The sequence below is a fragment of the Eurosta solidaginis genome, chromosome 1 (genome assembly GCF_040869045.1).
Source record: "Eurosta solidaginis isolate ZX-2024a chromosome 1, ASM4086904v1, whole genome shotgun sequence".
Taxonomy (NCBI): Eukaryota; Metazoa; Arthropoda; class Insecta; order Diptera; family Tephritidae; genus Eurosta; species Eurosta solidaginis.
Genome location: NC_090319.1, coordinates 314,128,284 through 314,141,589, shown reverse-complemented (window position 1 = coordinate 314,141,589; position 13,306 = coordinate 314,128,284). Strand labels below are relative to the sequence as shown.

Here is a 13,306-nt window from a genome sequence, read left to right as displayed (position 1 = left end):
CACGAGAATGTTTTAAAAATAAGGATGCCCTGAGAACGTCTTACTTTTCTATTGTGTGTTGAACATTAATCAGCCTTATACACTACCACAGAAAACGACTCACAACTGAACCAAATTTTATCTACAGTAGTTTGGCCCAAAATACGGTGCAGATATTGACAAAAACGTTTCTGACTTCAATGTCATCATTCACGCTATTCTGGAAAGACATGTACCTAAGCGTAAACGTGTTTCTACTGAACTAGTCCAAATATGGTACACCAAAGAACTGAAATCTTTAAAAAACAAAAAAGCGCGATCCTTCAAGCTGTACAATAAGACGGGTTCACACTCCGACTACTTGAAGTACTCTATATTGCGTCATAAATATTTTGAATCAAATAAAAAGTGTGCGATGAAGAAGAAAATAATTTGCAATCCGAATGATTTCGTGAACTCTAAACGTAGGGTTAAAGGGTTTCCTTCTGGTATGAAATACCGTGATGATTTCTCTAGCGGAGATCAAGATATTGCTAACTTCTTTGCACAATTTTTCAAATCTAACTATTCCGCTGAATTAATTTCTTTCTCTAGAGAATACCCGTATCAAATTAACTCACTTAACGCAATTAATATTCCAGCAATATCTCTAGAAGGAGTTTTTACATATTTAACGTCTTTGAAGTAATCTTATAAATACGGTCCTGATCTAATTCCCACATGTTTTCTCAAAACACATTTATCACCCCATAACTGATTTATTCGACATGTCTCTAAAACATGGTGTTTATCCTGCTGCTTGGAAGGAATCTTTTCTAATACTGCGCCACAAAAACGGCAGTAGGTCATGTGTAGAAAATTATGGAGGAATTGCAAAATTGTCGTCCATCCCAAAGGTATCTGAAGCCATTATTACCAATCAGCTAACATTTTCCATTTCTACATTGATTGCAGACCCTCAACATGGATTCTGTAAAGGCAAATCTACCATTACCAACCTACTTGAATTCACAACTCATGTTTCTAATGGAGAGAAAATCTTCACACCGATGTTATTTACACTGATTTCAGTAAAGCATTTGACAAATTTTCCCACTCCTTGCTTATCCACAAGCTGGATCGACTTGGCTTCCAATCTGGTCTCACCCAGTGGATATCTTCGTATCTCTGCGGTAGAACGCAACAAGTAATTTTTAAAAATACTCTTTCAGATGACATTAATGTTCCATCTGGCGTCCCACAGGCCAGTTATCTCGGTCCAATTCTTTTCTTGCTATTTATTAATGATATCTGTACCACAATAAAATATTCCAACATTTTAATGTATGCTGATGATGTAAAACTTTTTACGTCCTATGCGTTTATTGATGAACATCCCTTGCTTCAAGCGGATTTAAACTGCTTAGTTGCTTGGTGCAACGCTGAACCTCAATAAATGTAAATTCATGTGCTTCTCTCGAAAATCTTTGCCTGCAGCCTCTTACGTAATTAATAATTTTTGTCTTGCATCAGTAAATTAATTTGTTGACTTGAGAGTTACGATGGATGTTAAACTTAGTTTCAACCTTAATATTATGGCTACTGTCAATAAGGCTAGAGGTGTTCTATCACTCGTGAAACGATGGTCTAAAGAATTTAGTGACCCTTATGTAACTAAAGCCCTTTTTACCACATTAGTTAGACCGATACTAGAATACGGATCAATAGTCTGGAATCCGCGATATCAAGTTCATGCAGATAGACTAGAGTCAATACAGAAGCAATTTTTATTTTTTCTTTAAGGAATTTTCATTGGGACTCTGGGTATAATCTTCCACCTTATACTAGTCGGTTAAAGCTTAACAATCTTCCAACTCTCGCAAGTCGTGGAGAAATGTTAGGTGTATTATTCATGGCTAAACTACTGAATTGACTGATTTCTAGCCCCTTTCTTTTGAACGAAGTAAACTTCAATATCCCATCACGAGCGTCAAGACATTACAAACCTCTTCTTTTGAGGCAATGTATAACTAATTTCGAATTAAATCAACCTTTTCGGTGTTTGTGTCATGATTTTATCTCTCATTCCAGTTCATTTGATATAACGGATTCACTTTTTACTATAAGGAAAACTGTCCTATCCTATCTTAACTCGTAACAAAATAAAAAACATAAAAAAATCTTTATATGCTAAAAGCGTTAACTTATTTAACAATTTTCTATCCGTATAATTTTCAACTGTTATATATATAATACTCAGCTGATGATTTTTATTCTATAGTTGAGCAGTTTTAGATCTCAACGCTTAACAAACCTCCGCCTATCATGCGGATGCGCCCCTCGTGTCGGTTGGGCGGGCTTTGGGGGTATTAATATGTTGAGTTTATTATTATTGTATTAATTAACGAAAAAATCAAAATACTTTGATTTTCACGAGTCATGCCAGAGTCATGTCGGTGTAAGTAATACTAACTCCAACTCCTTGAAATTGACTATTGACTCAGACGCATGGTGTGTAGACACTATAAGACCAATGACTCCTTAAATTATTTTAAACATTCCAGTAAAATATTAAAACACAAAATTTATAAAAAAAACACTCCGAAATGTGAGCGCTTGGATTCAGTAAACGGACATCCAACCCGTTGAGTGGACTAAACGATGCTTTTTTTTAAGTTAGCACAAAGCAGTTTGATATTAGTTGCATGTTTGAAAAGCAACCATTGTAACATTTTATACTAAATATTCATAAATAGTATTTAATTAAGCAGGTCTCTATTCTCATTGGACTTGGACTCTTCTGATAATATTTCCGATGAAGCATTACAAAAATTTTTGACACGTCATGGTCATCAATTGATTGCATGCTGTCTCTCGGGTATGCCACATATTACTGATCAACTTTGGATGAGCATACTTCCTGTGTTGAGCAATGCTAAGTATGTTATTAAATAAAAATCATATACTATTGTGCTCGACTTAATTGATACTTTTATATTTTAAGGATTATTGTTATGGGCACTGCTGAAAAATTAGGAGTCAATATACATGTCGATCAGTTGATGGATACGATTGCGTCGAGTTGTGGAAATTTGGAGAGATTGGAATTGAGGTAATTCAAGTGTAAGGTAAGAAGTAACTCAAAATATTAGACAAAGCTGTGGGTTTGAACCTCGCTGCGGACAGTTTTTGGCTCGAAAACGCCTTATCTCAGCAAACTTTTGAAAGAGTCCGATCTTACAGCGTTTTTGAAGTGTGTCCAACATCGATATATTTAAAAAAAGGGCCTGCCAACGACTTGATCTAAGAATTCGGTTTAAGTGCGCCGTTTTTCAGAATTTGTTGCATAAACTGCATACAATTCACAAGTTAATATATGATAGAGGGCAGTTTTAAAACATCTTATATATTATTCCTAATTGCTGTTTTTATGTACAGTTCTCTTTTTCGCTCTTATTTGGAATCCAAATCTATAAATAAAGCTTTGGTTGTAAAGATGGGGATTCGTGCTATTAGCGAGCTTTGGGCATTATTAGTCGTTGAGCTTTTGTTTAGCTATATTTTATTAAAAATAAACGATTGTGAGCACACAAAGAAATCTATTTGTACTATGGCACCTATTGTGAATATTTGATTAGAACTAGCACTGCATTACCGGCAGTTGCTAACATACGCCAGATGGCAGTGCAAGCGCATATAAGTTTATAGATGTTTGATTGATAGAACAGCTGATTTCTGTTGATATTTGATAGGAGACTTTTATATTTGTTGCGCAAGATGCGCATGGGTGCGGCCGTTGTAAAGGTCTACATGTAGGATATGTAGAAGCACGCACATACACAGCCACGCTCACCTGATAAAACGCTTGTTCTTGTTCGTTTTTTTTTTTTGTGGATGCTATTTGGCACTGTTGTACTTCTTAGGTCCAAGAAAAGTGTAGCAGCTTCAAACGAAAACTGCGTAAAATTTTTATTGTAAAATTACAAAGAAATATCCTCATTTACTTTCAAACGAGTACTTAATTACATCTCTCTTTAAAATCCTTATGTTTTGGACAATTTTAATTAACAAATTGTGATACTTTTTTACCAGGGACGATTGCTAAAACATGACCAAAACCGTTGGGGGAAGTATTAATAGACGCGTTTTTGCCTCGCTTCCAATAATTCGAATACTTTTTCGCCTTTGAACTATTGATAACAGGACAAAACGCGTCTTTTCACCCCCCTTTCCACATTTTTGGACGGGTTATTGCAGTCGACCTCGGTTTCAAACTGTTTTTCGCGGAGAACTTTTTAACGGGAGAAAAAAACTTAGCATCCGTGTTTGTATTCTTAGTACTGGAATAACTACGTGTCCTCGTATACCCCAGTTCAAGAATTTTGTATAATTTTCTGTAGGACCCATATAGGTGCACATTTTCATACTAAATTCGTTCGAAAAAATTTACCAACACAGCAACCCATATCTGATATTCCGCTCCTTTTTTTGTTTCCCTGCGTCGCTTTCCACGACAGTAACCCCGATAATTTTGACACTTCGTTCAGTGTCAAACGCATGTTCCACACAGGTTCCATAGATTTCCACAATAGTTTGACACTGACCGAAGGGTCAAACGGCAGTGTGTCATACATATCATACTTGCAAACCTGTACTATGGGTCCGGCTCGTATTCTGTAATGTGTGAGAGTAGATGTTTCCTAAAAACATGTTGGAGCCGGTAGACGAAATAGGGCGCTCTTTCGCGCAGCAGACAAAATGTTTTGGTTACAGTTAATTGGAAAGAGAAATCAGTTTACGGCATGGCTGTTCAAAACGCAAACTGTGATTATGTTAGAATGGGTATTATATTAATACGCTAACAAAATTTCCATACAGTCAATTGACAGGCTGTTCCGAATACTTAGCATACGTAAAATCATATAAAAGTTATATGAATCGATTCGTATTGATCAGCCGCAGTGCAGAGGCCTATTTTGGTTAACAAATATAACTCTATTTGTTTATAATTAATAGAAAAAGTTTTTTGTAAATTCGAACAATTCATACAAATATCGTAATTTATTTTCGTGCACAAGCGCGCCATCTTTGGGAACAATTATCTAAATGTTCTAATGCGAATTTCAAAGACCTAAACCTTAATGCACAAGCGCGCCGTCTTTGGGAACAATTATCTAAGTGTTCTAATGTGAATTTCAAATTTTATGTATCCCCGCTAAATTCGAAAGCACAAATGTTTCACCTACATACAAAAATGGTTTCCCATTGTTGCCACCTACCTATAATAGCCTCTACCAAAATCCTAAAAATATATATAAAATATAATAATAATTTGTAGCGTACCAAAAAATCTTAAATAGAATTAATTTTTGACCGGCCCATTTTTTGTGGCAAATTTCACATAAGTTTTTATTTAACAGATTCTTTGTTTTTTATTTTAGTTGTTTTCAAAAAAACATGAAATCACAAATAATGAGTTAACTTTTATTGAAACTAACTAATTTATTTATAACAATTAATGGCAAATTTGACTCAAAATTTTTTTGCATCTGCAGATTTAATCCTTATTTTAGATAAAGTACGTCTCATACTGAACAAAAAAGAAAAAAAGTTACAAAAATATAATATTACATTTTTTATATTGCCTTTTATGCTAATTACGAAACAAAAAAACGTCCCAAAAACGTTTTTGATTTTAGGTTTTAGGTCAAAGCGGCAACCGGCATCATAGCGGCCGTCTTGCATAGGCAGTATATTACCCACTTCTATATATTAATACGCTAACAAAATTTCCATACAATCAATTGACAAGGCTGTTTCGCATACTTAGCATACGTAAAATAATATAAAAGTTATATGAATCGATTCGTATTGATCAGCTGCAGTGCATAGGCCTATTTTTGTTAACAAATATTACTCTATTTGTTTATAATTAATAGAAAAAGTTTTTTGTAAATTCGAACAATTCACACAAATATCGTGCACAAGCGCGCCATCTTTGGGAACAATTATCTACGTGTTCTAATGCGAATTTCAAATTTTATGTATCCCCGCTAAATCCGAAAGCACAAATGTTTTACCTACATACAAATATGGTTTCCCATTGTTGCCACTTACCTATAATAGCCTCTACCAAAATCCTAAAAAATTGTTCCAAAATAATTTGTAGCGTACCAAAAAATCTTAAATAGAATTAATTTTTGACCGGCCCATTTTTTGTGGAAAAATTCACTTACACGTAAATACATAAGTCTTTATTTAACAGATTCTTTGTTTTTTATTTTAGTTGTTTTCAAAAAAACATGAAATCACAAATAATGAGTTAACTTTTGTTGAAACTAACTAATTTATTTATAACAATTAATGGCAAATTTGCGCGAAAATGTTTTTGCATTTCCAGATTTAATCCTCATTTTAGATAAAGTACGTCTTATACTGAACAAAAAAAAAAGTTACAAAAATATAACATTACATTTTTTATATTTGCCGTCTTCCAGTGAGTTTTACAGCCCCGGCGCACGCCCAATTCTCACGGGAATGCTCTGGATCATTGAGAGACTTGAGAAGCAGATGTCGTGAAATTTTCGAACACGTGAAATGTGATAGGCAGATGTCGCCGCCGTTTTTCATTTAACTCATACGACGAAAGGTTAAGCAGCGACATCTATTTTTGAAAAAATTGGTTTATTAAGGGCAGCGTAGCCAAACTAAAAAGAAGTAATTAACAAATTATCTGGCTCTCAAATTGAACCAGACTTCTATCTGGATTTATCTGGCTCAAATCGTTGTTGTTGCATTTACATGCAAAATTATTTATCTGGCTCAGGATTTTGCCACCGGATGATGGCAATTACCTTTCATGCTAATTACGAAACAAAAAAACGTCCCAAAAACGTTTTTGGTTTTAGGTCAAAGCGGCAACCGGCATCATAGCGGCCGTATTGCATAGGCAGTATATTACCCACTATATTTATTATTAGGCTAACTTTGTTGGATTATATATCCATTAATCGGAAGTAAATGGACGATATATATATATGGGTGATATAGGCCTACTGGGGAACCGAGCTCCCAAAACTAACTTCGGTAGCGCGCCAACGGGGACCTTCCGGTATGGAAAGACCTATTGTTCAATTCAATTTCAAGTAATTTCACCATAATTCTATGTCAATTTCATTTGATTTTACATAATTTTTATATTTTGGTTTAAGGAGCTCCATACCAAAACGTTATAATTACGTGTGAAAAGTTTGTAGAAAATTTAAGAAAATACAATCAAAAAGTACAAAGTCTTAGATCAAATTAAAAATTTTAAAGAAAAAGTTAAGTAAGTTAGACCAGTTTGCTATATTTCCAACACTTGATGCATAGACTGAGTTGGAAAAAATACACGTTGGTCGATTTTTCAACCGCAGGCGATACTAGTGGGTATTATTATCGTGGTGGTTTAGTCGTTGATCAACAAACAACGAAACAAGACAATGAATGCACGAATTGTTTGCTAACATTAAAAAAAATATTTTTATTAACATGCAATTATTTATAAAAACATATTTACAGATGGGACCCAGATAACCTACGTTTCTCGGACAAGAGTCAAAAAGCCATCGATTTGCTGCGCGTGAAATGTCTGAAGTTGCGTTGCATGGTATTAAGGTGAGTTATGCTACACTACAACAAGATAGGACATCTGTCATATTATCATATTTTTTATGCTTTAGTGACGGACGATACTATGAAACGGTAAAAGCGAATTTTGAGCGTGCTGATCGAGTGACTGTTGTACGTACCACAACTTGTTGCCGTGTCTCACCTTATCATTTGTTACGCAACTATAATGAGTTGATTTTCAATTAGTAAAAAAACAATTAAATTGATTTCTAGTCATTTTGCAATGTAATTTAACATTAAATATATTAAAAAAAAAAAAATAAAAATATGTTTGTAGCTGAAATCGATTATTGTTCCCCTGCTAGGTTCATATAATTCAAAATTTTATTTATTTCCTTCTGTTTTTCCAAAAAGGAATAGAATTAAAAATTACTCCAAACCTTTAGTTAAATAGCTACGACATTAGTTTTGTTGTTCTTTAATAAACATTTTGATCATTGCATTAATTATTAAACTCACAACGCCAAAAGCTGTATGAATGTATGTACATAAATGGTTTATCCATAATTTCCAACGATTTATCCACAGCCATCATGAGCTCGTCAGCTTGCAATAGCAACCAAAATCGTATACAAATTATGAATTTTCTTTACTATTTTTCAAAATACAATACAAAATTATACGTTTTTTTAATATTAATTATTTTTGACTAAATTCTTAAACATTTATGATTTTGTTAACGCGTTTTGTGCTGTATATATGGGGTATTCCATCCCATTTCGACCAATTTTGAACCCGACCCCTTTAGAATTGGCTGAAAGTTTTTCTTCTTTTTCTAGCTTACGAAAGACGTTTTTCAGAAGTTTCTCAAATTTTTTCATCCAACTCAAAAAAAGTTATGAATTAAAAAAAAAACACCATTTTTGTTTTCAAAATGCTATAACTTTTTCAAACATTTTTTTTAATTTGTTTTTAAATGTACTTTTCGGAAAAAATTCAAAAAAATTTTTAAAGTTTTTTTTTTTGTAATTTTCAGTTTTTCGAGATTTTTTGAATTTCGCCCTTTTTTTTCTCATAAAAAACTTCAATCAATTCTGCAATCATCCCCACTAATCCCGGAGTTTTTTTTATTTTATTTAATTGAAAAAAAAAACTTAAACATTTTTTTGTATTTTTTCCGAAAAGTACATTTAAAAACATATTTAAAAAAAAAATGATCCCAAACGGTCAATTTTTGAAAAAGTTATAGCATTTTGAAAAAAACACCGTTTTTTCAAAATATTTAAAACTTATTTTGAGTTGGAAAACGGTGTTTTTTTCAAAATGCTATAACTTTTTCAAAAATTGACCGTTTGGGATCATTTTTTTTTAATATGTTTTTAAATGTACTTTTCGGAAAAAATACAAAAAAAATTTTAAGTTTTTTTTTTCAATTAAATAAAAAAAAAAAAAAAAATTCTCGGCCCACTCCGGGATTAGTGGGGATGATTGCAGAATTGATTGAAGTTTTTTCGAAAAATCTCGAAAAACTGAAAAATTACAAAAAAAAACTTAAAAATTTATTTTGAATTTTTTCCCAAAAGTGTATTTAAAAACAAATTAAAAAAAAAACTCCCAAACGGTAAATTTTTGAAAAAGTTATAGCATTTTGAAAACAAAAACGGTGTTTTTTTTAAATTCATAACTTTTTTTGAAAAACTTCTGAAAAACGTCTTTCCTAAGCTAGAAAAAGAAATAAACTTTCAGCCAATTCTAAAGGGGTCGGGTTCAAAATCGTCCGAATTGGGATGGAATACCCCATATGCATTTATGTATGTATATGCGTAGTGTGATTTTATGGATGTACGTAAATAAGTTTTGTTCTTGTGGACGCCAAGAATTCGTAGATGCACATATCCACAATGTCGATTTTCATATTTAGCGCACAGTGGGGTGGTTTGAAGATTTTTTTCTGAAAATCAAAAACGTGTGCAAAGCTACTTTTAAGAACATATTTGTAGCGATGAGAAAAGGACAATAATAAAAGTTAGCTAAACACAGTTTCTAACATAACCAATTTATTCGATTATACATATTTAATTCATGAAAAAAGTGTTTTTCTGAGTTTCGAAAATTTATATCTCTATAAATTACACTGTGCAACACTCGCACACTAGGTATTGGATAAAACCAATTTTTGTTTTTAGAAATTGATCCAGAAGCAACAAAGTAATTTCGCCGTGTTTCGAAGTTAGACTCCAAAACATACAATATGGGATTTAGACCCTTCCTAATGTGATTTATTTTGGCACTATATTTAAATCTTAAAAGGTAAAATTATATGCAGACCGAATCTAAATATTCCTTCGGAATTTTATTCTCGCGGTTTTTTTTATTCCCACAGAAAAATTCTCGCTAGGAGAAAGGAATTGGGTAATAGCAGTTTCGAGTTTTCGAAGTCAGCTGTTTTGCCAAATGACATTTTGTTGGGCAATTCTATTTTTATTTAAGAAATAGAAAAGTATAATTATTGTGACGAATTTATTTAAAATTGATAAATAAAGTATAAACAATGCACAGTATTGCATATGGTATTGGACGAAATGGGTAGCGAATTGGTGCCACAGTAACATCAACGGAGGAGCATAAGAAGAAGAAATACCCTGGGGTCGCCTTCTTCCAGAAAGAGGCATATCGTCGAATTTCATTTAGCATTGGCCCGACGGGTCCCGTTCGAGCCTAACTAACTTCAAAAACTCTGAAAACGCCAGTGTTTTTTGCTCTCCGTTTTGGTGGACACGACCGAACCATGATCCGTTAGGCTGGTTTGGATGGTGGATTCGAATTCAGCGCATCAAAATGCGTAGCAGTACATATGTCATATGATAACGTTGTACCCGCTATAAAAATTGGCTGCGTCGTGGTTCGGTCATAGCCGAAAAAATGGTAGAAACTACGGTCGATTGAACGCATTTTGAGGTTACGGGTCAATTCTGAAAGCGTATTCGGATTTAGCATATTAAAATGCCTGCGAATACATGTGTCGCAGATCTCTCAATTTGAATTGCGTAGTTGTGTAAGCTTGCGCTTTTAATATTTTCGAAGACCCCTCATAGTACCTGCAATATAAGATTGGAAAAAAAAAAACTAGACAATTCATATAAGAATAGAAGAAATACCACGCCTACATCATTAGTTTTGTTTGAGTACAATTATATTTAATAAATTGCACATGGTCAATACCGTTGACTAAGTAAGAGATCGCCGAGTCGAAAATGTTAATTTCTGCAAGCTGCGAAAAAAGCGCCGTAATTAAGGTTTTTTTTAAAGGCGTCCAATCTCATTTGGAAAATGTTTTATTGATTTTTGAAATTACAGTTAACAAGTTCCAAAGCCACGCACCATCTATATCTGATATGGGGCGTTCTTTTTAAGCATTATAAGGAATTATGGCACCCGAGAACACAGTCGTGTGAAGCAACAAAGCACAAGCAGGTACTCAGTGATATCCATAAAGAGGCGTCGGACCTCTGTGTCAGGAATTGCCCGGCGAATCCAGTTCTTAAAGAAAAATACCCATAACTTGCAGAAGAGGAACGCACTCTCCATAGGGAAACGCGCGTCACTCTAGTTCAACTTCGATCTGTGTACTGGAACAGGTTAAACTCTTACCTATCCAGAATCAACCCGGACATACAATATGTATGTTATGCTTGCAATGTGTCCCTACATGACACCAACCATCTCTTCAATTGCAATGTGGAATCAACGCCTCTAACACCCCTCTCACAATGATCCACCCCTGTTGTAACTGCAAGTTTTCTTGGACTCTCGTTAGAGGATATTGATGACAATTTGTGATCGGTCGCGCCTATTGGATGGGGCGAAGCACTGTTAGCCCAACAACATGTGGCATGTGTGGTAAAAATTTGAAATTGGATAGGGCGATCTTTCACACAGCCGAGGATTTGCCAACATTAACACGTATTTCATCTAACTTTTCTGATCTCCCTAGAAGTTTCTCTAAAACTTCCCCACTGTGCGTTGCCTACGAAATTTCCCCAACTCTAACGCTATTTTAGTATCATATCGCATTGTATTATTTTTAAATATATTTATGTGTAAGTAGTTTTATTTACAAATCATACATACATCTCATAGAACATATCTATATTTTGTGTTTATTGTTTATCTCAGAGACAAAACATTGTGTGAAGCGTTTTGCGCGGCTCCACTAAACTAATTGCCACATTACCTCATTCCATTTGATGGACCCTGTGCTTCTCTACCTTCTTACTTGGTTTTCGTGCCCTCTATGTTGTGAATGTTTTTTTTTTATTCAGTGTGAGTAAGCAAATTTGCTGCCAGTTGCGGGGGTTTCTGCTTTTCTCAGCTTTGCGTTCATATGCGGTACTTCCGTATCCTAAAATGTGCATGAAGCACAATTCAAAGACTCTCGCCCGCTTATCCTTTGGACTATTTGCTGTTTTTGATGCATTTTCTCATGTTTATCCTTACTAAGCCTATTGGTTTTCATATATTAATATTAATATTATTATAGAATATAGTGTTTACATACAGACTAATTGTATTGTGTTTTTTTTTTAGTTTACATACATTCATAAGTACATACTAGTGACTCAAACACTGTTGTTTTTGAGCGCTTTTATGTCTTTTTGTTTGTTGTGCCTGTGTGAACACACACACCCACCAAACCAGTGAGTTTCACATGCATTTTTCATTCAATATCTCATTTAGTTTTTTTTTCACTAATATTCGTTTAATTAAAAATATTTTTAACTGTATCCCACATTTTTTTTTGTTTTATTCCTGCACCCCAACATCTGGTGACATTCGAAATGCCTGTGTTGTATTGCTGGCAGCTGCTGTAGCTACTGCGGCAGCCGAAGTTGTCGTAGCTGCAGCTGTTGATGTTGTATTGCTCGCTAGTCTGGGTGTTGAGTTGGCAGAACTGGATGTTTGCTCATCCTCGACTTCATTCTATAATTTTTTATTTTAGTTAAAAATTGTTAGCTTGGAATACAATCGCTCATAGTAAAAATCAAACAATTTTGTTTTTATAAAATTTCCTGGAACTTATTTGGCGAGACAACGTCAAAGAGAGTTCTCAGAGTGTTAAACGTGTGAGTTAACAAGTTAATACGAAACTGTGATTGCCATAATGGTAGATAGACAGCCAAAACGACGATTGAAATGGTCGAAGAAGAAATTGTAAGAAAAAATTAATTGTATTCAAAATGAAATTATATAAAACCTCATAAATCTTGTTTGAATTTGTTTTTTTTAGCCTCTGTTATAAAACCAAGGCGAATTCAGTACCAGGTTTTGTTATCCCAACAGCTAATTGCTTCCTCTTGATTATTTTCAATACAACGCCTTGTACAACAAGCTGTCAGTTAATCGAAATCAATACAAATTTTCTTTTGACTTGACATTCTTCTGCACGGCGAATTGGGTTGCATTCGCTTTGCCCCCACCTGGTATAGATTGGTCTTGTAAAAGCGCTACGAAATTTCATGATGGTTTTTATTTCCATCTCAAACTTCATAAAAAATTTCGTAATTTTCCTTATACATCTCAGTTTTAGCGTTACGCCAAGGCGAATACTTTTTTTCACTTTTCAATAGTATTATTCACTTCAGGAATAATATAAATTTTTTTTTATTTCAAAAGCGAAATGCTCTCAAATGTTTCCATTCCCCGTAAAGAGTGCAAAAGGAATAATATGTCCGGAGTA

The 13,306-nt window shown here is 33.9% G+C and overlaps 2 protein-coding genes across 6 annotated transcripts in view; one reads left to right on the top strand and one right to left on the bottom strand.

The window, feature by feature from the left end:
• FipoQ (F-box/LRR-repeat protein FipoQ) overlaps positions 1–7,912 on the top strand; it is a 41,403-nt gene extending 33,491 nt beyond the window's left edge. For all 4 annotated transcript variants that reach the window (XM_067761549.1, XM_067761548.1, XM_067761547.1 and 1 more), the window contains 4 exons: positions 2,730–2,897; positions 2,963–3,070; positions 7,519–7,614; positions 7,680–7,912. In XM_067761549.1, the coding sequence (XP_067617650.1) occupies positions 2,730–2,897; positions 2,963–3,070; positions 7,519–7,614; positions 7,680–7,815 (508 nt within the window). In that variant the 3' untranslated portion in view covers positions 7,816–7,912. The remainder of the gene's footprint in view (positions 1–2,729; positions 2,898–2,962; positions 3,071–7,518; positions 7,615–7,679) is intronic.
• A 3,730-nt stretch (positions 7,913–11,642) lies between these two features.
• Trc8 (TRC8 ring finger protein) overlaps positions 11,643–13,306 on the bottom strand; it is a 29,872-nt gene continuing 28,208 nt past the window's right edge. For both annotated transcript variants that reach the window (XM_067761543.1, XM_067761545.1), the window contains exon 7: positions 11,643–12,549. In XM_067761543.1, coding sequence (XP_067617644.1) covers positions 12,373–12,549 — 177 coding nt within the window. In that variant the 3' untranslated portion in view covers positions 11,643–12,372. The remainder of the gene's footprint in view (positions 12,550–13,306) is intronic.